Genomic DNA, 25,286 nt, shown 5'->3' with positions numbered 1-25,286 from the left:
ATATAATTTTCGGCAAGACAATTTCGGTCTTTGGGTTGGGGAAACCAACTCAAATTCAATATGATTTGTGAAATCCAAGAGAAGCCCCTATTGAAAAACTATAGGGCACAAAAAAGAGCGGAAGCTGTACTCTACAAGTGGTGGGACCTGCCGTAAAGAGCTAATTATTGTGCATTCAGGCATGCAACTACACATACCTCTCGCTGTTATATAAAACTTGTTGCTTTAACAGCAACAAGTAGCCATGCCTCAAAATTCATATTTATACTCTCGGTTACAGATGATAGTCTCAAATATTGTGGAAATTGGGGGAAACTTAAAAAGAATTGTGGTGGTACTTGTGAACAAAATAGGTTGCCAGGTTCCCTTGTTTTGAGTGGATCATGCAACTGCCTCAACCTTCCAGGAATGTCAAATAAGACTCGAGACTGAGAAAGTAAAACAGGGCAATAGTGACAGCCAGCTAAAAAAGCACACAGATAAAAGAAGCAACTTCCGTTAGAACATCAAATATATAGGAAGTTGACACATATCCATCGCAAATCATGGAGAAAATAAAAATTTAATTACAATTCAATAATAAAAATTTAATTACAATTCACTACCCTTCAAAGTGATTTGTGAGGCTGCAGCGGTATCAAAAATGGTATCTCATATATCTGTAGCATAAGGTGGGAAAAAAGGGGAAAGAAAATGGTATAAGCATTACGAGAAAAACTTGCTGTGATGACAACTTACTACTTCAAATGTCATCTCTTGATGGATTGCAATTAGCATAGTCCTGCAATGCGTAGGGTAATCATTCAAGAATTTGAGATTCTAATCCTGAACAACTTGCTGTGACGACAAGTTGCTACTTGATCCTTCAAATGTCATCTCTTTTTCCCTCTCACAGACATGCTTTTTGGAGTTCACCTCAAATATGAGCAGAACTAGAGCAGGAGCTGCACAGATTATTGCAGTAATAGTATATATCATCAAATCACTTACAGAGAGTAAAAATGAGAAACAAGCGAACCAAAAAGTCAGCAACCAGTAACTTACTTACAGGAGGTTCATTGTAATATGAACACCAGAGATTCACCTCAAAAATTCCAGGTCAGTTTTGCAAAATAAGCCATATAAGTTGCTGAACAGTGGAGAGACCTTGCCACAGTACTTGTGTATGTAAAAATAACACATAGGCTCTATGGCAACACATTATACATTATCCTTGTCTTTCATATTTCTTTGCAAACTCCTTAAGTAGTAATTGCTGACGAAATGACAAATATTTATCTAAACTAGTTCCAGCCCATTGCTGACAAAAGCATTCATCTGTTGGAACAAATGAACTCAAAGGAAAGGGTCCCTTTGGAGCTTTCTTTAAGGCAACCAAGAACTTATGGCGAGGGCGAATTCTCTGGTCCAAAGACAAGCTCAAGTACATAGGATATTTGGTCAACGAGTGCACCTCATTACGAAGTTCATTAATCAAATACATGTACTTTGGCTTTAGATTGTCCTCCAGTGACAAAGATAATACCTAATAACACATCCAACATGATCATCAATGTTAAGATTGAAGAAGAAAAAAAAGAATAAGAAAGAAATAAAGAAAGGGAGGGAAAAGAACCATAAAGACTACATCTTTTATTATATTTTCTTCTATTTTTAATAGAATAGAAGATCACATATTTATATGCAAACATCCCTAAACTCATTCTAACTAATGCCTAAAATTATGCTCTACTAATTAGGAATACAAATCTATAATTATTTAGGAATATAAATCCTACACTAAATAGGAATATATCAAATGTACATATCTATTTTCGAACACTCCCCCTTAAGTTGGAGCATGGAATCTCATCAATTCCAACAATTTAGAAGATTCAAAACCAACAACTTCCATACTAAATAAAACAGGTAACATGAAATAAAAACCAAAAAAATCACATGATAATGTATCAGAAAACTTGTTTTCTAAAATTTTCTGTTGCTATCTATATTTTATTTTGTCCTCCCTGAAATGTGAAACCTGATCATGACAACCACAAAACGCTATCGTTGAATACTCTTAAGTTATAGAGACAAATTTCTGCGACCTATAACAGCAAACCACTTCCAATTGTGGTGCTTACCAGCAGGGTGTAGTCCTTGTTTCAAAAAAGGTAGTAATGCAATGAATTTGAAATAAGACCAAGGAAAAATTCTAGACCAAAGAGGCCTAACATGGTATATAAGCACAACAAATCCTGCATGTTGTAAAAATAAAAAGAATGTCCCAACATGCATATAAAGGAAGCAAAACTTACCTGTGGAAGGCTAGTCAAGACTTTCAAGATGTCCAAATTACGCATGCCAATACTCCTCAGAAAATTGATCCTTGGAACGAATCCATCATCTATGCTGTAGTGGAGAAGCTGAGGATGTTTTGTTACCATCTTTACGACACTATCTCTAGATGCTCCCAACTCCTTTGAAAGAAAAATATAGCGAGTATTCCATGATATGTCAATCCGCTGAACCAGGATCTGAGGGCTTAGCTGCACTACTTTACTTATACTTTTTTCATTAATGCCAACTTCCTCCACCAAATATCTTACTGTGGGTTTTAATGAATTTTCAACACTATATGAAAAAAGTGAAGGAGCAACAGCAATTATCAGCCCTATTTTAGAGTTTGGAATACCTAAACCCCTCAAGAAAGCAACATGAGATTTCAAATTGTTCTCCACTGTATATTCTAGAATTTGTGGCTGCCTCAAAAGTATTCTTCTGATATCTCTGTTTTTGACACCAACACTCAGCAGGTACTCCAACCTCTCCCCTGCAGAAGATACATTTATTTGAAGGAATGGCATGTGCCTCTCATACATCTGGATGAAGTCTGATTCCTTGAGCCCAAAGGTAGTTAGGTAATCAAAAAGTGGGAGCCATTTCTCATCTAAGTCTATTTCTTCAGACACCTTTTGATATTTTTTCTCATTAGGTGCTTTGGACATCAGCTGCAACCAAATAAAGCAGGTAATCTCTTTTACACTAGCAGTGCAGCTTATAGGGGAAAAGAAAAATCTGATCATACCCTTCCTTTGTTGTCCATATGCAAGGAGTCTACCTCCTTTGTTTTGTTTTTAGCAAGATAAAAATTTCCAACAATACTCTTCCTGCTTATATCCAACTGTCTATGACCACCTGCAAGCACAAATTATCATTCAGCCATTATTCCCATTGAAAACTTGAAAGTTTCTTTGAATTTAGAGAACACCTTGTCTTTTATTGATTTTCTTTTGCGACTTCAATCTTTTTCCTTCAACTTCAAATTCTGCAGGTTCCGCAAATTCATCCTGAAGACATTGCACATGAAGTTGAAAGAAGTTACAATAAAGAAAAAGAAAATTCATAAAAGTCTTATATACAAATAGCTAACCATTACTAGCCTGCCACCCCCAAAAAAAAAAGAGAGAAAGAAAAGTGAACCGGAAAAAAAAAGGCAAAGAGATCCTGCATACATCAATTTTACAAACAACTACTAAAATAACGTGAGGTATAAGTTACTTGATGAGAATATCCACATATGTGCAATTAATACATTCACATCACATCCATCTTTCCAATTGAGGCAGCATGGAGCCATGAATGAAAATTAACATCAAGAATCAATTTAGCTCATTTTCTTATATCTAAGTGAAGATCCCATACAGAAGACTATCATATAGTTCTAATACATACTACAACTCCTTAAACCTTAATTTAGATAGACAGACGAACCTAGTTGCTTAACTAGCAATTTTGATCAAGATGATGCTTATTTCAAAATACACAAACCTCGGAATGATAAATGAGACAAAGACCACACTTTTGACAACCCTTGACATTAGTTTTCTAGTGCATGCAAATATAATAAAGGTATAATCAGAGTTCAAAGCTTTTATCTTTATAGTAGATTTATTGATAGAGGCATTTTTTGAGCAAAGATAAATATATTTATTGAATGTTTAATATTTTTCTAGAAATTTAGCCAATTAAAATGTAATTTAAATTTTAAAATTTAAGCAGTTGAGTGCAATTTAAATACGAAAACTTTAAATAGAAAGAAACCTATTCTAATGAAATAAACTTTGTGGAGAAAGATGTATAGTTTTAAGGTAACTAAATACCATAAATCACTACCTAACTTCCCATTTAAATAGAGTCAGTATATCAAAGAGACAAAATTTGGATCAGCTATTTTTGCATTTTGGTATGAGAATGTACCACGTTTTGGACCGTGTGTTATGAAAAGCCATTGGGAGGGGGGCAACATTTTTGGTAACACTGGTCATATACATTCAGACCTCTTGGCAAAATGGTAAACGTTCATACTTTGAATTTGAATGTTAAGAAAATCATGCATTAGAACCCAGGAGCACAAAATCACTGACTTTCTTGTTATGCGTAGTAAAGAGTAAATAATGCAAAAAAAAAAGAACCAAACGCAACTGTTTAATGGTATAAACTTTAAACTTCACAAATATTGGAATATTCACGTTTGTAAATTAGGAGCGAAAAGCCAAATTCCAGCCGGTTAAGACTAAAGAACATTAGGGAAAATAAGGATGACCATGTGACTTTGGAAGGATTGATGGGTCACAAATGGGGATGGAGTAACTTTAATATTCTTAATACTTACAATTTGGTTTAATTCTACAATGAACTTAGGAATTTCAATTAATTTCACCACAAACTTTAGAATTCATCTCAAATGAATTTCACTGTTTGGTATCATACAACTTAAAATGTGCAGAATTCAATTGAATTCTGCATCATCCATGTTTGGTATAATTTCATAATTGAAATTCATTCAAAAAAATCTTATACCTAATAAATTTGTAACAATTAACAAACATATAAAAAATATAATAATAACTATAAAATTTAAAACATGTGTATCAGCAATTTAAGTAGAATTTAAGGCATGTGTATCTCAAACAGCAATTTATATTGGGACAGGCAAAGGGCACTTCATTGATATTAAAATTTTCGCTTTTCCCATTTAAGTAGACTTAATATATAGCTAAATAAAAAATAATAATAATTGAAAGGAAATTTTTTGATACGGGCAATGTTAGTCCAAAACATATTATTATTTGCATTTCAAATTTCATCAAATTTGATAGGAATTGGTTAACCAATTTCTAGAATTTTTTTTTTTCAAACCATTACACAAAACATGGAATTCAATTGAATTCCATAAAATTTTGTGTTTTGAAATTGAACCAAACAAGCTCTTAAGAATAGTAACAAAAGAAAAAGGACTAGCAAATGCTTTTCTTGTTATTGGAAAAAAAAAAAGGAAAAAAGAAAAAAGAGGGGAGAATGTTTATGCAACTTTTGCCTTGAAAATCAATTGCAGTACTTTCCCAAAAAAGTTAATACCAAATGCTGGTAGGCTCAAGGGATCAACAATACTCACATCCAACAACAACCAATCGTCCTCTGCCACGTCATCGTCTTCATCTTCGTCTTCATCTTCATCTTCATCGTCCTCCTCTTCACTGCTATCGTAGGGACTCAACGTCTGCCCATACCGTGACTTCAAATTGGACTTGAGAACCTTAGCATTGGAGTGCATCGACAAAGCCAGAAACCTACTCAGCCTACTTTTCCTTCGCCCATCATCGGCCACCGTTTCCCCAAATTTGCTTCGACTCAAAACAGAGTATGCAAACAGATGAGGCTGAGCAGCAACTCTAGAGAGGATACTAGGATTGAATGGATAAAGAGAAGAAACTGCCATGTTTTTCTATTAACAGAGAGAGTGGAAGAGAATATACCCAAAAACCCTAAGCAGAATATTTCCTTAGCTTTATCATCATCGTCCTCTCTGGCTAATGGCTTGGGGTTTTGCTTAATTACCACTAAAATGATGGCCGTTTTGTCAGTCGTAACCTGTAAGATCACCGTTCTACCACACGACGTCGTTTTATATCTAATCCACTAGGGTCGCGTTTGTGGTTGTGCGAGACCAGCCCAAATCGGTTGACGTGGCCCAATTTAACTTAACAAGATTTGAAACGATAGAAATAATAATTAATTATAAAATGAAACAAAAAGGACGAGCTTTGTGTTGTGTCGTTTGCCATGGCAGCTGCCATCTTCGCTGCTTCTTCTTCTTCTTCTTCCTCTTATTCCCTTTTACTCGCATCTCCAACGAACTCCAAGAGTCTTTCTAGGAGCAGATTCATAGTTAAAAAATCAACGGGCAGTGTCCGCTTGATCAGAAACAGAAGATCATCAACTAGGAGAATTGCAGCCATCAACGACATTGCGGCTGCGGCGGATTCAGGCCAAGTTGGAGTGACCTGGCAAATCGTTGTTGGAGTTATAGGTGATTAACTTTTAATTGAAAATCTCCATAATCAAAATGGATATTGATTCTGATGCTTGAAATGTTGATGTGCAGCTGGAGTAACACCTTTCGTGGTAGCCGGGATTGAGTTCAGCAAAAGAATAGTAAGCATACCTACTGTTGAAGGAATTTTATTTTATTTTATTTTATTTTATTTTATTTTTCCCTAATATAGCATATAAAGGATATTTAGTGATGAATTCAAATGTTTTTTTAAAACTTCAATTTTTTTTAATTTTAAAGAAATAAATTAAATATAATTGTTTGAAAATTTAATTAAATTTTTTTAATAAATAATTTACTTCAACAGAAAGTCGATGTATTAAAAAATTAAAGGATTTTTCATATTATAAAATGGCAGATAGCTCAGAGAAGATGCGAGGTATGTGGTGGGTCAGGGCTTGTTCTTAGAGAAAATGACTATTTTCGATGCCCTGGTTGCGGTATGACTTCTAGCTACTACTTTTTATTTCTCTGTTTGCATGCCATGTTATGTGTATATGTGAAGGACTTAAGTTAAGCGTACTGTCTAGCAGGAGGATTTCTACCATGGCAGTCGTGGAAAAGATTCTTCTCTGGTTAATTTGAAAGAGCTCATGGAAAATTGTCGAGAATTTCTAAGTTGATGTCCTGTCCCTTGGTGAAAGAATTTTGAAATGAAGAAAGCAATGCAATTACTTGTATAAGTATTCCCTCCCCTTCCCCACGACCCCCCTTCTTTTTTTTATTCTTATTTCGTTTACTTTTCTTGTTTTGTTCCTTGAATTGGCTATAAAAATTCAATGGATTATCTACATATTGAAAATCTAAATAATTTCTTTCACTCATACGTTGGGAAGATTTGAGATCAATTCCAGCATACAATTTTAAAAGAAAATGAATGATTAAATTTATAAGATAAAATTTATTTTCATATAAATTTAATATTTACGTGTGTGTATATCTCCAAAATAAAACCCAATGCAAAATAAATGAGATGCATAATTATATATGAAAAATTTTTGTTTACATCGAAATTATTGTGGACTCATAATATAAGCATGTAAAACTTATATATTTAATAAATGAGTTTTATCATATATTTTATATCTTTAGTTCATAATAAATTAAATCTAAATAAGAAAAATTCTATTATGCATATCCATAAATGTCGTTCTCGGTTCAAATTGTCGAACTAACATAAGGTATTAAAAAGTAAGAACCAATAAGAATTTTCCAATAAAAATTAAATTTAGAAATTAAAATAATGAAAAAATTACATTGTTATACTATACACCATAAGAAAAATATGGATTAGCAATGGATTCTGTAATCATTTTTCATTTCAATGCAATTTTTGAATAAAATTATATGGAGCAATACTTTAATAACAAAAAAAAAATCATTGCTAATCTCTTGCTATTAGCAACATATTTACATTTGTTGTTAAAATTTCTTACAAATTGACATTGTAAAAATATTTGAATATAAATTTAGTAACGGATTTGAAATCCATTACTAATAGTGATCGAGTTTCTAATTAGTTGCTATTTTTGTAAAATTAAAAATATAATTATATAAATTTTGTCAATGATCATTAAAATTGTTTTGTTAACTATACCAATGTGTTCTAGAATCTATTGCAAATTTTACAAGGTCAAAATTTTGACATTAAAATTTTGAAAGTGTATATAATTATAATTAGTAACAGATTTAGAATTCTATTGCTATTTTACGAGAAAAAAATCTCACCGTTAAAAATTTAGAAGTGTATATAATTAATTTAATAAATTCTTAAATTCGTTGCTAATTCATTGCTATTTTTTAGAAGAAAAATAAATTTTAGTATTTAAATTTAGCAATAAATTTTAAATTCGTTGTTAATTTGTATATATATTTCTTCGTACACTTTACTTTTCTTTTTCATATCATTCATTTACTTATTTTCTTATCTACATTATAATCTTTCTTCTCTTATTTTTAATTTTTTTTCTCAATTTTATAATTTTTTCCTTCCTTTTCTATCATTCTCTTTACTTTATGTTGATTTTCTATCATCACTTTCTTCTTTTTTATTTCATTTTCTTCCCAAATCTCTAATTTTTCTACATTTTTTTTCATTTTCTTCTCAAATCTCTAATTATCTTTCTTTCTTTTCTTACATTTTCTTCCTTTTTATTTCATGATCATTAATTTCTTCCTTTTCTTTCATTTTCTTCCTTTTTATTTCATTTTTTATCATTAATTTCTTCCCTTTTTTCATTTTCTTCTCTTTTTTTCCTAATTCTCTCATCATTTTCTCACTTTTCCTATCATTTTCTTCCATTTTCTCTTATCATTTTCTTTTATCATTCTCCCATTTTCTTACTTTTCCTATCATTTTCTTCACTTTTATTATTTACCTTTTATTTTTTATTTTCATTAATATAATTTTCCCTCAATTCATTTTCTCACCATAATTTTTTTTTTTGAAACTTGTTACTTTCATTATAATGTATCTATAATAACTATTAAAGACAATTTATGTATCAACTAAATTTATAAATCGGTTATAATATTAAAATTTTAAATTTTAATATTAAAATTAAAAATTTATAATATTAAATAATAATCAAATTAGCAACAAATTATAAATCGGTTACAATTAACAATAGGAGTCCATTACTAAATCGATCGCAAGTAGCAACAAATTATTTTTTTGTGAATTTTTCTTTTTTTTTTTAAGTTAATTAAATTAGTAACAAAATTATCCATTGCTAATTACAGCGGAAGTTAAAATCCATTGCTAAGTGAATTAGTAACGAGTCTCACCACAATGGATAAAAATTAGTTGCAATTCTATTGTTAAATCATTTAGCAGCGGATTTTTATAGATTAGCAAAGGAAAAATTTTGTTGTTAATCTACATTTTACTTGTAGTGATAGACACACGCTAAGTCATGATAACTCAAGTTTGATTGTTAAGAACTCATATATATATATATATAAGTTATTTTTAAAAGTCATTTCATGTATCGATCGTTACATCTCTTACGACCGGTGAGGTTACAGTTAGTTTTAGTGTAACACCCCTGATTTTTTTATATATTATTATTGGGCTTCGTGTAGGTATCCTCAATTCGCGGAAATTCGACAGTTGTGGGATGCGTGAATTTCTCGCCGAATGCACTACAGGAAAAAGTCTCCGAATTGGATCTAGATTTTGGCTACCCCACCATTGTTAGGCATCCCGAGCACGTTCCCGAAGTCGGAATCGGCAAAGGTAAATCCGAACCTTGCTTTTTCATAATTTTCTAGTGCTTAAATAGGATTAAAAATCTATAAAATATTCGTGGTAGCTTAGAAAATTACGATTCTTTTTGCAATAGCTTAGTAATATTTCTAAGGACCGCGGGGCAGAGTTTTATAATTTTTAGAGCTTATTTGAGCAGTTTTTGCAAAAATGATCAATTATAAGGACTAAATTGAAATTTTACATATTGTGATGGATGATTGATTTGATGGGCCCAGGAGGGGTGTGTGATGTGATTGAGTTGTGGATATATGGATTGTGGATATAGAAGTGTGTTTTGAGCCATTTTACAGGTTGGGTAGGTCCTAGGTATAAGGGAGACTCTACCGGATTTTCGGCATGACTTAGGACGTATTGGGTCTTTTCTTGATTTGTATTGAGTCATTTGTATTAAATGATTGTAATAAAATTGTCAGGTGAGCCGGGACAACCTTCTTCCTCCGCCCAGCCGCCTCAGTGACCACCGTCAAGTCTGTGAGTAAAATATTAATTTTAATTGTAATTTCGATATTATTATATGTTCAGCATGCCCATGCATCACTTATATGCCTATATTATATAGTTAAACTCTAGGCACGACTTATGTTGCATTCATAACTGTTAACGTGCCATGAATGTTGTTGTGGTAATTTGGAGCAGTGTGCGTGCGTTGGTGTGCGTGTGATGTGGTGTGGACTATGGACAGGACGGGTAGTCACGGCTTGAGTTCTTCGCTGGGACCCGATCCTTCACGGCTTGAGTTCTTCGCTGGGACCCTCGATTTGGTTTATTAAGCGAAAGTCCGGCTTGAGTTCTTCGCTGGCACTAGGTTGGATTTAAGAGAGCTGTATAGGGGATCAGCTCCCATATGTTATGATTGATGCTACAGGGTGCGTGAGTGCTCCAAATTACCTTTTTGATGTTATGATGTGAAAATGATGTTGATGTTGCATTTCACTCTACAGGGTGCATTAGTTTTAGATAGTTATAGAGATTATGGTTAAAATTGATATTTTACTCTCTGAGTCGAACGCTCACTCCTGTTCAATATTTTTTTCAGGCTACAGGAGGATTTTATTTTTGGTTAACCTGCTTTTCTCCTTCGCAGGTTGTTTATCAATATTTGTGTAATTTTATTTACTCCTAGAATTTCCGCATGTGTTAGAAGTATTTATTTGATTATGGTCTGTAATATTATTATCATGTTAGACCTGTAAACGTATAATGATATGTATGTTTGATGGATTGGATGAGGGAGCTGAGCTCCCATTTATTTTTATGAGGATATGAGTATGTGGAGGGTGAGCTGAGCTCCCCAATTGAGTATTTATTATGTTTACAGGTCGGGTGAGTCGAAAACTCCCCGTTGGAAAGTCCATTTTATGGCCGGACTCTGTCCGTTTGGTTTCTTGAAATTGGGCCCAAATGGGCCTTAGAGTTGGGTTAATGAACAGTTAGGCTTACTACGGGCCTCGGGGGCTTTAGGCTGGCCCAGGTCCTAGTGCCGGTCCGGCCCATAGGTTGGGTCGTGACATTTAGCATGTTGGGGATATTATTATTACCGAACTTAATGTTTATATTGTGTTTATAGGTAAAAGAGTAATTGAACAAATATTGAATAAGATAGTGCCTGAAGGTTCGCAATTGGCCTAATTTTCATTCTATAAGAATTTATTTGATATAGTTGTACCACATGATCTATATTAAAGGATATTCTAAATGAATTACTTCAAATCAATGATTTCTTTCCTTTGAATCATAAATTAAGTAGACTCGTAAGTTAAAAAGTTAAAAGTTAAACTTAAATTAATTTAATATACATATATCTGTGTGTATGTTGGGAGTCCCATATTGAAATAATATAAAGTAAAAAGGGCAATATACAAGTGGTTAGTTGCAATATTAAATTGATTAATCATTTTAATGTGTGAAATAATTCAGTCATTTATATTAGTCCAAATTAAAATAAGTTGGCACTAATTTGCCCAAAACTCTTTCTGAGTTTAATAAAATAGTTATTAATTTTTGTTTATAAACTGAAACTGAGTAGTTATCAACTAAGTATTCTTTTTAATTAATTTTAGATTCAACTTTCAAAATTCCGAGAAAAGAATATAATTGATTTATCTTGACCTTTGAGAAAAAGCATGAAAAAAAGTTTAAATAAAGGACATTTCTATAATAACTTGATTTTTTATAATTAAATCTTAGTTATTAATAATTATTATTTGGTGGATCGTTAAAATCTAATTTAATGGTAAAACAAACAAATATTAAAAAAAAGTAAATTGAAATCGAAGTAATCATAGAACACACGTTAAGCAAATGATTGAACAGCAAGCTTCGACATTCAACTCAAAAACCTTGCTAATGATTAACTTCTAGGCCATAAAATGAAAAAGAAAATTGCTATGCAAATGGGATACAAGAACCAATTATCAGAATGTCAATGATTGTAATGTTATAAGTGCTCAATACACAGGGAATCAGGGATCAATTTGCTACCAAATCCAAGCAATTGAACTCACATCTTCCTACAGATATATATAAACCCACTCAAATTTATCAAAAGAATCCTCCTTTAAAAATTAAAAAAAAAAAAAAAACAATTTAAAAAATGACTATTCCATCCAATGACCGCAACACCATATCATTGCTCGGTGATTATGCTTCCTCCATTAACGTACCAGTTATTAAATAATCAACAAGTATATTGTGTCAGGAATGATCGACAATGAAAATAGCAGTTATAATACTACTAATTTTTTGTATTTTAACAAAAAGAACTAAGCAAGAAAGGAAATCTCTTGTTTTCCCAAATTTGCACACCGATTGGATTAGTGGGCTGCTGCTGCAACTTTTGTCGGAAAGCACAGCTCAACATACATATGGCAACACCTGCGTTAGGAATCTGGAAAAGGTGGCGCCCCAGGGCCATCCAGGCCACTATTTTCGCCTAGCTGATTTCGCATTGTTAAATCCGTCTCTGTGTTTGATAAGGTAGGTTTAGGGTTAGGGTTGGGTTTGGGACAGGGAAAGAGGGATATCATATCAGAAATGGCTTCTGCAAGAAATGGAGAGATGAGTTTGATTTCGTGGTCTAATCTTCCTGAAGATCTGCTGGCTTCCATTGGTAAACGCATGGAAGACCACTTCGATATTGTTCGCTTCCGTGCTGTATGCCACTCATGGCGATGTTCAATTGCTGCTCCTAGCAAATTTCCACCTTTGCCTTTGGAGCTTCACTTTCTCACTCACGATCATGTCCACCCTATTGCTACCTTTTCTGTCTCCCGAAGAACAGTCTTTCGCCTTGAGCTACCTGCAGAATATGAAAGTTCTCAGGCTCCTTTCAACAACGCCTGGTTGATCAAGGTGCAAGAAGAGGAGGATGGAGGCAAGGTGCGCCTGATAAATCCATTCTCAAGGTTTCCAATGAAAACCTTACTCGATTCTTTTCCAAAGGAATTGAACTTGCTCAACTTCCGGCTCAAACAGATAAGTACTACTTTCAGTATTGAAAGATCTGATCCATTTGATAGTTCTGACGAGGGCAGCGAAGATGATGAAGACGAGGTTGATAGAGAAGGGCCTATGTCCTGCAAGGTGGCCTTCTCACGTGGACCTCGTCCAAACGATGTGAACAGCCATGGGGTTTTCTCTATCATAGGAGGAGAGCTGTACTCGATGAGGATCGGTGACGAGCTATGGACTTCGATGGACTGTGCTGATACCTATCGGGACATTACGAATTACAAAGGAAACGTCTTCGCTGTGATCAGAAATGGGATATGCTCAAAGAATAATGGTGCTTCACTGAGTATGACTCATCTTGTCCTGCCTCCAAGATCCTTCAGCGGCGAGAGGTACCTTGTGGAGTCTTGTGGGGATCTTTTCTTGGTCTCCAGAGACTTCACCACCTGCTTAAATCTTATCTACTATGACAATGATTACAAATGTTTTGTCAAACGGGAAGGTGCTACTGAAATACCATTTAAATTCGAGGTCTTTAAGATGAATAACATTAGCCCAAGTCCAATGGTGTTTCAATGGGAAGCCGTGAGTAATTTGGGTGATAGAATATTTTGTGTGAGTAGAGATTGCTCATACTCAGTTGCTGCTCAAGATTTCCCTGGATGCAAAGGGAATTGCATTTACTTTGTAGATGAACTGGTAGATGTGCACGATTACGTGATCGACGATAACAAAATATTTGTTTACAATTTAGAAGATGGTAGTGCAGCTCCTCTTTTAGCTTTTCCAGGCCTCCCTAATATATTCTGGCCACCACGGGCGTGCTTATCTTCATCCGGAAAATGAAGGTAAAATTTTTAGGTGATACATGAAGTTTCTAGTTAAACTTTATAATTGTCTACTTAATGGGATTATTGCTGCAAAACTCCAATACCATTTTATTAATTTTGGTGCAAAACTATATTACTTCCTTGTCAAAGTATTTTGAGTCAAGCATTTGTGTATGTATAGATATATTTTACCATTTGACGAAGAAAGAAATTTACCACAATTACAAAAGGATACATGTACATTGACAAGTCAAATTAGTGTTGTTAAAAAGTCGAAGGATCTCATGGGACCTTTGAGAATCAATAATATCCGACATGGACAAGGTCGGACGTATCGTTGATATTATCATTCCTCATAGGACGAGTGTACACCACCAACCTGATGAGATTGAATGGATGTCACCTAACTTAGGGAAGGTTCCATCATTGTTGTACTCTTCGTTAAGTTACTAAAACCTGATAAACACTGTAGCAATATTAATTGTGAGGTAACCGTCCACTATAACATAAAAGTATCGATAACGGTACTGATTTGAGTCGTTATTGTATCAAAACAAATTGTCTTATCAAAATCACGTTTCACCTTATTTATATATATATATATATATATATAGAGGTGAAACTCGGTAAAAAATTACTTTAATTCTTAATTCACTTTTTTGATATATTTTTTACTCCCATCATATTAAAACCCTAATTTTGGCATCAAAATGTCCACTCCAGATTCCACCTAGATTACTTCTTGTTCATTCCTTCCTTGTAAGCCTAAGTGGATTCATCTCCATTGATGCCTAGAATTAAAAGAAGTAATCAATCAGAACATATCACAGTAATTATATGTTTTTCTTATTAACACGATGATTTCTAACAAAAACTACAAATAGTCAGGGTCCATGTAAGTGGTGTAGTATATGGTTTAATTCGATTTAAAGTGGAAAAACCTTATCAAGGCTTGACATATCACGAATCCTCTTGAAAGAGAGGGTTCCTTGTTCTAAATTAAGTTCAACTGCACAAAGATAAATCAATTTCTAATGGAAATAAGTGAAAGTAATTTAAATGACCTAAAAATCTTTGAATATGAAGATTCATAAGAAATCAGGAGTGAGATAAAATTCTAAGAAAGAAAAAACATTAGCTAATAACATGGATTTTCTTTTCTAGACTGCTGATCTTGACTAGGTTAGTTCACTGCTAAGATATAGGTGCCATTTCTATTAAATAACTGACTTGTATATAATGGTTTTCAATTAAATGCACTAGAACTTTACCCTGAATATAGTATATATATATATATATGATACATTTATGTTAATTTTTTATGCACATTGTCTCTCTTGCAGAAATTTTTTCTATATGAGCCCACAATTTGTTATATATATATATATATATATTCTTTTTTTTTTAATTTAATTTCTATTAATATTCAAATTCGACACCTTACAACTTTAAAAACGATTTGATTACTGTGTAGTCTAAACTTATTGATGCAGTTTATTATCATTACTTTCAATGATGTTTATATCATTTTGTTTCTCTGCATTTGCTTTCTATTTGTGTACCTCTCCTAAAAGTAATTTTGTTGTCTTTCAAACTAGTGTGATGTGATGAAAACATGGGGTTTTGATGAAAGCAATTATGCAAGTGTGTCTTACTTGTCACTAACTACTATTGCTTACAGGAACAGTAGATTTTAAAGGAAGAATTTCCCAGGACAATAATTCTTGTTCATTTTTTCATTGGTTTACGTAGGAAAGTTATGAGGGAACCTTAACCAAAATTGAGACATGGATTTACCATCAGGCGAAGCTTGTTAACTATTGCAATTAATTTACTAGATCATTGCCATTTTCTGTTTATATTTTGAAACTAATTAATTATACGTGTTCCCATGTCAGCTTTTATATGGAGTGATGTCCTTCCAGCTTCAAATGCTCTATATATGTATCATGTTACTGCTGGCTTGATCCTGGAAGAAGAATTGTGCGGAGGTTTTCTGATCTGACGTTCTTCAACCTGAGTGTTGCATAAGGTGGGAGCTGTTATGCCTCCTATGTGGGTGCATTGAGCTTCTTGTTGTTGTTGTTGTATATTTGCTTAGTGTGAGAACAAAAGGTTTGCTTTTCAAGTTGTGTGTTTGCTTAATCAAGCTTTTATGCTGAACTCCATGGATAGTTTGGACTATGAGCTTTTATCCACAGTTGCAACTGCTTTCAATCTATAAAGTTCGGTTCTTCTCATCATCTTTCTTTGCATTGCAAGATGGGTATCCTTTCATAATTTGGGCTTCTGTGTGCACAGTTGCAAAATTGCATGTTCTCCATATAATTAAGTATGGATGTTGTTTCGATAATCCACATTGTTTATGAAGAGTATGTGTGTATATAAGATATATAATTTAATATGTCTCAATTAAATTACCATAAATTTGTTAAGAAATATATTATCCCTTTTTTTTTTTTTTGTGTATCCTTTTCAAAAAAAGCTAAACCTGTACTTGTTGTGTGTGATGTGTTATATGCTATTTTTCCAATGTCTCAGTGTGTGAGGTTAGTCTTTTGAGATCACACATGAGAATGTATGAGATACATACCTTAACATGTCTTGACAAAATTATTATGATCACTTATAATTTTTCGAGCACGAAAAGTTTGGATTGTATTTTGGAGCTCTTAATTTTATTTGCAAGCCTATTACATTTCTTAACTATTTGATAAATACTATATAAGTTTTTCTATTCTTTTCTTGGAAATTGAATTTCAATTCTAACTACGGGTTATTGTTATCTTAGTTCCAAAATTTCCTGCACTCTCCTGTTTATAAATTAGGTTTCACATGCTTAATAATTAATATTTGAATTAATTCGTTTTCTTTTCAATTATTTGCTTTTTAAAATCCATTATGAACTTTCAATCATTTTTTTTTTTGTAATTTCCTTATCTATTTTAGTAGATTCTTGTTACTTCTTTAATTTCTTTGACGTATTACAAAACAAATCTTAATTAAGGTCAAGAGCTTTGATTAAGACCCATTGAAAACAATGGTATTTTGGACCCACACTATACTTTTTAATTGAAAAATCTTATATCAAAGTTTTTTAATTAATTTTGATTAAATATAATATTGTGGATAATATTTTCGTAGACATCATATTTAATTAATTAATTAGTTATTTTATTTTGATTAAAAAAAAAAATAAAACGTTTTATACTAAGATTTCATCACAAGATTTCTCTTGAGTACTTAAAAATCAGAAAATCGATCGTTAGCCACATAGAATTTTCTTGTTGAAAACCTAATTAGGCTCACCAGCTCCCATCTTGACAATTGGGATTTCTTTCTATGATTTTATACCGTTGAATGCTTCTAGAGTCTTGCTATTTATTAATTATTACTATGAATGTATGGGCTCAGTCCATTTTCAAACAATGAAATTATTATTAAAGAAAAATCACTCGGAGAATATAATTAATACGTGTGCCTCAATCATTGGTAAAAGAAATAAAATAATTTTAATTATTTTTATTAAAATAAAAAAATTAAATAATAAATTAATTAATATTGACTAACGAAAAAATTTAATAAATGAACTAAATAATTTAATGAAAATTTTTACAACACTAAATAATATATTTTTTAAAATAAAAAAATTAAATAATTAATTTTGTTAAAAATACAGAAACTTGAATAATAATATTTTCACATATTTTATATATAAAAAGTCTTTATATACACATAGTAAATGTAATGTGTTTTTCATCGTAATAAATAAACACAAAATTAAATATATTAATGATTATTTAAGAATCACATATAAATGATTGATTAAATATATTAATGTAATGTCGCTCAACTATATTATTAGCGATAAATTTATAAATTCATCGTGTGTGTATATATATAAGCAATAAAATGCGTAATAATTTTCCAATATTATGTCACCCTTACGCAAAACACCATGATCAGAGCATTTGACAAAATGTGGCTTCAAATTGCCTAATAATTCTTCTTGGCCTTTTCATGTACGAGCCACTGTAGATTTGCTTGACTTTGTTTTTAATTATTGTATGGTGGAGCCAACCATTTTTGTACCTGTTCTATAAATTATATTCTTCGGCCAACACTCAATAGCTTAAAGGAAAAGTCCTTCCAATTAAATCTCATCATCTTTGAAAAATTTATTGCTCTAAGGAATTTAAGTCATAAATAGATCTTGTATTTTTTACAAACTTTGCGGAAAGTTTTGATTTATGATAAATGGCATATTGATTTTCTCTTCATCTATATGAAAGTGAATTGGATTTAATTTGCCTTTTTTTTTTTTCAATTTGTGTAGCTCATTTCCTTTTAGCCAATCAACCAAATAGAGGGTGGGTCACATGATTCATGTTTTAGAAGATTAGGGGATAGAATCCGAATTTAAGTTTACCATTTAAATTATATACTTTTAGATACTAAAATTTTATTTTAAGTTTCTTTAATGATTAATTTAAATTAATTTTCATTAAATGAATCAATTATCTTTTTATTATTTACGTGTAAGTTATATAAAAATAAGGACTTCGTTAAAATTATCGTAATTTTAATAATAATTTATTTTTATTATTAATTTATGTGTATGTATTTTATCTATAAAAAAAAAATAATAATAATAGAAAGGTAACTATGATTAGGTTAATATAGCAAAAGTAACTCTAGGGTTGAAAATGGAATGGGGAAAAAAAGTAGAAAAATGTGAATTTTAATTGAAATTTTAACGAATTAATCACTGCATAATTAAGGCAAAGGTCGGCAAAGCCAACGCATGGCAGCATATGAAATGTCAATTTTGCCACTACGAGTCTCTATAGAATCACCGCACAATAAATTCAACTCACCTTCCTTTTTGATTTGGCAAAACCATGGAAACTATCTCAATTCTATGGATGGGACATCGAAATCTTTAAAAAGAAAATAATTATCAGAATTTAAATATTTAATTACTTTCTAATTTCTATCACTAATTATTATTAGATAACGATAAAGATAGATTATCTTTTATAAAAATATTCAATATATTATCTCAAAGATTCTTTTGTCTTTATTAATAATTTATATGTAGAAAAAAGGAATACTGAAGATTTTCTTTATTTTCCAAAATCACTTTTTCTACGTAAATATTTCGAAGTCGCTTCATATAAAATTAATAATAAATAATTATATTTAATTAATAATATTTAAATTATTTTTAAAATTTAAATTTTAATGGATTTTTTGAAGTACTCGGTGCCCCTTTGGAGACTGTATAGATAAGGACGAGAAGGATAAAAAGGGAAAGTGAAGTGGACGTCAAATGTATGAATGAGCTGGTGAGCGGTGAAAACTCGAAAAGTTGACGGAAAAAAGAGTAAAAGCGCGTGGGTCCGTTTTCCGTCATTGCACGCGTTGAGTCTGTCCTTTTTATTTCCGACACGTTCAGTTTATTACATTTTTTTTGACCGTTATACCCTCTAACAAGGCAGCTTCAATTTGATTTTGTTTTTCAAAGCAGTTGACTCAATTTAAGTAATTTTCACTATTTAATAATATTAATTCTCTTGCAAGATTTTTGAATTTTGCAAGATTTTTCTCTTGAAACAATTTCATTTTTAATTAGAGTTGAGGCATATTTGACCATGGTTTGTTGTCTCTTAACAACCATTGACCTAATTTGATGGGTCAGATAAGAAGACCGACTTAGGCTTTAAATATTTGCATAAATGCCAATCACATGTAATTTTTTTTAAAAAAAATTATGTGCAAGTAGTTGTTGATATCATCTCAATTTATTATGTATTGTCTCTATCGTAATTGACATTACATAATGTTAATCAAGGGTATTTTTGGTCTTAAAAAAAAAAGACTGGGGTTCAATTTGAGTGGCAGAAATGTAATTCTAGTTCACAGAAAGGTTAATGGTGTAATCAACTGCTATAAATTGATAACTGATTATTGAAAAAGGGATATGTACCTGCAGGGAATCCAGATTGTTGGCTTGTGAGGCAGCGGTTCTGAATTCTGAGGCTACGGCAGCACTGGAAATCAAACCTGAGAAAAGTTCAATTCTAACAGGGTATGTCAAGGTAAAAACCTATTAAATTTGATGTTGAAGTTGATATATGGATCTATGTTAAATTACCTTCTGTTGTGATTCTGAATCTTGACTTGTCTTGCTCAAGAGAACAAATATTTTCTTACATGTTTTTTCATTTTATTTTCTGAATGATAAATAACTGCGTGTGCTTGGTATAGGAAGATGGTGACTACTCAAGTAGCTTTGAGCTAAAATTCCGGTTAAAAGTTTTTATTTTTGATGTGAAGCTTTGTTTTTGTGGAAGTGGGTTGGTGATGAATATGTAAAACAATCTTCTTGTTTGTAACTTTTTATTTTCTGTTCGAGGTTCTTCTTCTTTTCCTCTTTTTGGATAAAGTTATGGCTTTAAATTCATGGATCTCTCTTTCTCAGTCTGTTCGAGGCTTTGCTTGTTTATGCAGTTTCCCAATATTTACATTAGAAATTTTCCTTTTGTAAATTTTTGGTGGGAGAGAGAATTTGTTATTGATGTCAGATTGAAGTGTTTAAATATTTGAATTTGAATTCTCAATGCTCAAATGCCAATTCAACTTACCTCCTTTCAAGTGGATTGCAGCAACTTCTATACTTGCAGTTCTGTGTTCCAATTTTATATGAATCAACAAGTTAGAGATGATTCTGGTTATTTTGGACTAAAAATCTGATTCAATAGTTTGGTGATTTTATTCTTGCGAATACTTCTATTTATGTACAACCTACCATATATTCACAAGTCTTAATCAAACTCTCCATTTGTTGAAGGCAGAAAGCTGAAATTGAAGTTTAAGTAGCATTATCTTTCTTGGAAATATGGACAATCTATGATGTTGATTAGCTTTTGGTATGAACAGGATATAAATTTGCGAGTGGTTTTTGTGTTGCATGTGGCATTCTGGTAGGGATTGGTTGTCCGACCTGCAGAATCTTCCCAGTTGTGTTCTGATATGATTGATGTTTGTCATCATCTATTAGATACTTTCGTGGAGAACCAAATTTTATTTTCTTTGTTATTGTTCTCTTCCCCTCCCCCCAAAAAAAAATGTCCAATATCATAGATTGAACTACTCAAATTAGGTGGTTTATCATCTTTCTCAATGGATTGAGGAAAATATTGATAATTTTTAGTAGCAAGAACTGAAGGGATACTTAATCACAAGTGGTGGGAAGATGAGAACTCAGCTCGCAGTTCTCAGTTTTTTACCATGAAATACAATTATGGTAGTGATGTGCATTTAAAAACTTAGGATGCACAATCTAAAATGTGGTTTCATTCAGCTAGAACATTATTTTTCTCTAGATTATTTCTTCTGTGGCATTGCATATTAAGAAAGTGGTAATTGCTTATGTAATTCAGTTTACACTCTGCAGTCATAGGATATTTCCCTCTACCTTTACATTTCCTAGAAGTTTTCTACATTTACAGTAGCAGTAACATGCCCAAGGTTCTTATTTTAGCACCAATTAACTTCCTTTATGAGAAAAAGCTAATCACCTCTGTCAAAGGCCATTAATTTGTGGTGTGAGTCAAACAAATCAAAAACAGTGATTTTAGGAAGTTATTGATCTTGTTGCATGTTTAGTTTGAGGAAAACGGCCTGACAAGGAGATTTTCCTTCAAGCTTCAAGCTAATAATGTTTTGGTTCCCAAATAAATGATCCAACTTCCGGATGTGCCAACTCAAATGTCTGTACCAGCTGCTTTGTGCAGCCCATGGACACAAAGTTGTATAAGTTTACCTGTTTGCAATCTGCTGCAATGATCTTTACAACATGAATTGCCTTTTTTTCATCACACTCATCCTAATGATCATGTTACTCTTCTCTACATATTACATTAATTCTGCAGTACATCATCTGTGCCAAGCTGGATATGTTGATAATATAGCAAAAGCTGATGGATTCACATGCTTCACTTGAAACAAGGTTTATAGTTCATGATAACCAAGCTGTCATTTAGGTTTGAGAAAATCTCTTCCAGAAAGCTTTCTTGGTGTGCTGAGTCACCTTAAGTTGTGCCAAATCAAACAATTAGCTATTGTTCGACAAGCATCTCTGAAAAGTACAGTTATGGATGGGTCTCATAGTTTTTATGACCAAACTATGCAAGGTCGGGAGTCCTATTGCTGGCATCCCAATCAGAATCTAGACCAATACCCATTCTCTGATGATGGCAGCCAAGAGATGCACCTTTCAGCTGATACATTTGAACAGCACTGCACCCTAGAGTCTTCATCTGGAGCTGGCAGTTACCCTGTTAACAATTCTCCATCTACCGCTAGTTTCTCCCCGAATGAAAGTGCAATTTCACAGCTAAATTCTCAGTCATGCCTATTGGATCTGCATGATTCCTCTGAGAATACCAGTGGTTCACCAGATAGGGGCTCTTATGTTTCCCACAAGCTGAAAGAACTGGAAAATGTCATGCTGGGCCCTGTTGATGATCTTGACATGTATAATATAATGACTCAGGCTGGATGCAACCACATCACATCTGAGGAAGAGAAGTTTAAGTTTTTGGTGGGGGTGATGTCCAGAGGAGACTTAAAAGAAGCACTTTGTGCTTGTGCTCAAGCAGTTGCAAATAATGATATGCTTACAGTTGAATGGCTAATGACAGAGTTACGGCAGATGGTATCAGTTTCTGGTGAGCCAATTCAACGTTTGGCAGCCTACATGCTGGAAGGTCTTGTTGCAAGGTTGGCATCTTCAGGAAGTTCCATCTACAAAGCACTGAGATGCAAGGAGCCTGCGAGTGCTGAGCTGTTATCTTACATGCATATTCTCTATGAAGTCTGCCCATACTTCAAGTTTGGGTATATGTCAGCAAATGGAGCAATTGCTGAAGCAATGAAAGATGAAAGTAAAGTTCATATAATTGATTTTCAAATTACGCAAGGCAGCCAGTGGGTCACCTTAATCCAGGCTCTTGCTGCTCGACCTGGAGGTCCTCCACATATTCGACTTACAGGAATTGATGATTCAACATCAGCTTATGCTCGTGGAGGAGGACTTGATGTAGTGGGGAAGAGACTATCAAGGCTTGCTGAGTCGTGTAATGTACCCTTTGAGTTCCATGCTGCTGCAGTTTCTGCTTCTGAAATTCAACTGGAGAATCTTGGAATTCAGCCTGGTGAAGCTATTGCAGTTAATTTTGCATTAACACTTCACCACTTGCCTGATGAAAGTGTGGGTACTCAAAATCATCGGGACAGGCTGTTGAGGTTGGCCAAGAGCTTATCTCCCAAGGTAGTAACTCTTGTTGAGCAAGAATCCAATACTAATACTGCCCCGTTCCTTCCCCGTTTCACTGAGACATTAAACTATTATTTGGCTGTCTTTGAATCAATTGATGTTACCCTACCGAGGGAGCACAAGGAGCGGATCAACGTTGAGCAGCACTGTCTTGCTCGGGAGGTTGTCAACATTATAGCATGTGAGGGTGCTGAGAGAGTGGAACGTCATGAGCCTCTTGGTAAGTGGAGATCACGGTTTGCCATGGCTGCATTTACACCCTATCCATTAAGCACGTACGTTAATGCTACTATCAAGACTTTGCTGGAGAGCTACTCCAACAAGTATACTCTCGAAGAACGAGATGGAGCTCTGTATCTTGGCTGGATGAACCGACCTCTGATTGCTTCTTGTGCATGGAGGTGATAACCAGATGATATTTGAGGAAACATTTGTATGCTTCAGACTGCAATTTGAGGCAAGATCATTTCATTATGCTGTTTGTAGGTAAAATAGCATAACAATGTTGAGACATTAATGGATTATCTACCAATGATAGACTGGCTAATTTGCAATATAAGTTTGTGTTAACTACTGGTTCTTTTATGTGTGTGTGTGTGTTATAGTTTGATCTGTGTAGTGTATTCACATTACAATTGTCGCCAAGTCAATTTCAAACTACTTGTTAGGCTGATTTTCTGAAGAAGTTAATTGCAGAACTCATTCCATATAATGAAACAACGCAAACAGAACAATAATTTAGAGGTTTCTTTACTTGTTTTAAGTATCTATACCGATGTTGATAAGTTTTTCATGAATACTTGTAAACATCATCTTGAAGTGAGAGATGAATAGGCTTATGTGAAGGCCTGCTGAACCATGTCCATACCTTCGAGAAAGGACAAAAATTTACTTTTGTATTGTTTTTATATGTTCTAAAATTTCAATAAATCTTTTAAATTTTTAATGATTGTGTGAAAATAATTATTATAAATTAGTTTCTCCCATTTTCTTTTCCTAGTTCCCCTCTTTTTTCTTATTTTCTCATTTATTCTCACTAATCAAACCCAAGATAAATTATATCTCATCACTTTTACAAAATAAAATAATAGTTTCTATCCAGTTGAACGAACTAAAGCTATGGATGCAATGGAAGAGCTCCAACTTGCGGTGGACGTAAGTAGTGTGAATGATGCTTGTATCAACTAATATTTAGCAGATGCATTTGCAGCTTAGCTAGTGTAGGGATTTCACAGCGTTTAACGTTTACACATGCAAAATGGTGTTCCAGCCCCAGTTTTGATTTAACTGCAAAAACTGTTTAAGAAAAAAGAGATTTTAACGGCAAAAAGAACACATTTACGATCTCAGAAAATCTGAGGTGAAAATTATGACAAAGCAGGAATCAAAGATTCTGATTTGGAATAATGGGCATCACTCCCAGTGGAATCACACTCTACTTTTAATCCATTAAGCTTATTAACGAATGTGCCAGCAATTGTCCTGCATCGTGCATGCTAGTACAGGCTTTACAGCCCTTCTCATTTTCAACTTTGACAAGGTAATCATTTTATTTTTCACTCAGTTCCTCGATATTCGTCCTTAATCGAATTTCATTCTTCTGGGTGTACTGTGTCAAAATTAGATTGAATCATTCTGCAGAGTCTGCAAGTGGGATCCTTACGCAGCTCAGTAACTTGCATTGAGTTTTCACTGCAACAGGACATTTTAGTGCCATTGGATCGCAAAAGCTCGTTTCCATCTACAGTGCTTGGATGTCTCTTTTGTTGCTTGTAGGCACTCTCTTTTACCTTCTCTCTATAATTCTCAAACCTTTTAGGAATTTCAATCTAGTTCTTCACCCTCAGGACCCCTTTGGATCTTCCTTGACGGCTTTGATGGATTTGTTGATGCTTTTTGGAAGATCACGTCAGTGATATTGCTTGCTGGGTCTCCAATTTTGAGCTCTGCTCAAAATGCAAGGAATGCATAGTCAATTTTCATGTATGAGACTTAACTGTATTATAGGCTCTAGCT

At 33.1% G+C, this 25,286-nt stretch overlaps 4 protein-coding genes and 1 long non-coding RNA gene across 8 annotated transcripts; 4 read left to right on the top strand and 1 right to left on the bottom strand.

Moving 5' to 3' along the window:
* Nucleotides 1-480: 480 nt before the first annotated feature.
* Nucleotides 481-5,927, bottom strand: LOC110633646 (transcription termination factor MTERF9, chloroplastic). Of its 2 annotated transcripts, none has more exons than XM_021782339.2 (6): nucleotides 5,438-5,927; nucleotides 3,251-3,329; nucleotides 3,068-3,177; nucleotides 2,298-2,990; nucleotides 1,045-1,525; nucleotides 481-944 (listed from the first exon to the last, which is right to left on the bottom strand). In XM_021782339.2, the coding sequence occupies exons 1-5, from the start codon at nucleotides 5,759-5,761 to the stop codon at nucleotides 1,208-1,210; spliced, it is 1,524 nt and encodes a 507-aa protein (XP_021638031.2). In that variant the 5' UTR covers nucleotides 5,762-5,927; the 3' UTR covers nucleotides 481-944; nucleotides 1,045-1,207. The 2 variants fall into 2 exon arrangements, with proteins under 2 accessions (XP_021638031.2, XP_021638032.2); XM_021782340.2 differs by having other exon boundaries at nucleotides 1,049-1,525.
* A 151-nt stretch (nucleotides 5,928-6,078) lies between these two features.
* On the top strand, nucleotides 6,079-7,187 carry LOC110633647 (uncharacterized). 2 transcript variants are annotated; one of them, XM_021782342.2, is made up of 4 exons: nucleotides 6,079-6,352; nucleotides 6,428-6,477; nucleotides 6,735-6,816; nucleotides 6,910-7,187. In XM_021782342.2, exons 1-4 carry the CDS (start codon nucleotides 6,106-6,108, stop codon nucleotides 6,954-6,956), a joined length of 426 nt encoding a protein of 141 aa, XP_021638034.2. In that variant the 5' UTR covers nucleotides 6,079-6,105; the 3' UTR covers nucleotides 6,957-7,187. The 2 variants fall into 2 exon arrangements, with proteins under 2 accessions (XP_021638034.2, XP_021638033.2); XM_021782341.2 differs by having other exon boundaries at nucleotides 6,088-6,352; nucleotides 6,907-7,187.
* Nucleotides 7,188-9,885: 2,698 nt separating this feature from the next.
* LOC131173939 (uncharacterized) lies at nucleotides 9,886-11,001 on the top strand. The gene is made up of 2 exons (XR_009144274.1): nucleotides 9,886-10,118; nucleotides 10,684-11,001. It is a non-coding gene; the product is annotated as an uncharacterized LOC131173939 (long non-coding RNA).
* A 1,455-nt stretch (nucleotides 11,002-12,456) lies between these two features.
* On the top strand, nucleotides 12,457-16,157 carry LOC110633663 (F-box protein At2g26160-like). The gene is made up of 2 exons (XM_021782375.2): nucleotides 12,457-13,945; nucleotides 15,826-16,157. Exon 1 carries the CDS (start codon nucleotides 12,681-12,683, stop codon nucleotides 13,941-13,943), a length of 1,263 nt encoding a protein of 420 aa, XP_021638067.2. The 5' UTR covers nucleotides 12,457-12,680; the 3' UTR covers nucleotides 13,944-13,945; nucleotides 15,826-16,157.
* Nucleotides 16,158-19,861: 3,704 nt separating this feature from the next.
* Nucleotides 19,862-23,843, top strand: LOC110633636 (scarecrow-like protein 21). 2 transcript variants are annotated; one of them, XM_021782319.2, is made up of 2 exons: nucleotides 19,862-20,018; nucleotides 21,865-23,843. In XM_021782319.2, exon 2 carries the CDS (start codon nucleotides 22,086-22,088, stop codon nucleotides 23,673-23,675), a length of 1,590 nt encoding a protein of 529 aa, XP_021638011.2. In that variant the 5' UTR covers nucleotides 19,862-20,018; nucleotides 21,865-22,085; the 3' UTR covers nucleotides 23,676-23,843. The 2 variants fall into 2 exon arrangements, with proteins under 2 accessions (XP_021638011.2, XP_021638010.2); XM_021782318.2 differs by having other exon boundaries at nucleotides 19,874-20,028.
* Nucleotides 23,844-25,286: the final 1,443 nt, after the last annotated feature.

This window comes from Hevea brasiliensis, chromosome 15, assembly GCF_030052815.1.
Source record: "Hevea brasiliensis isolate MT/VB/25A 57/8 chromosome 15, ASM3005281v1, whole genome shotgun sequence".
Lineage (NCBI taxonomy): Eukaryota > Viridiplantae > Streptophyta > Magnoliopsida > Malpighiales > Euphorbiaceae > Hevea > Hevea brasiliensis.
Note: the sequence above shows the minus strand (reverse complement) of the source record. Positions and strands in the feature narration are given on the sequence as shown.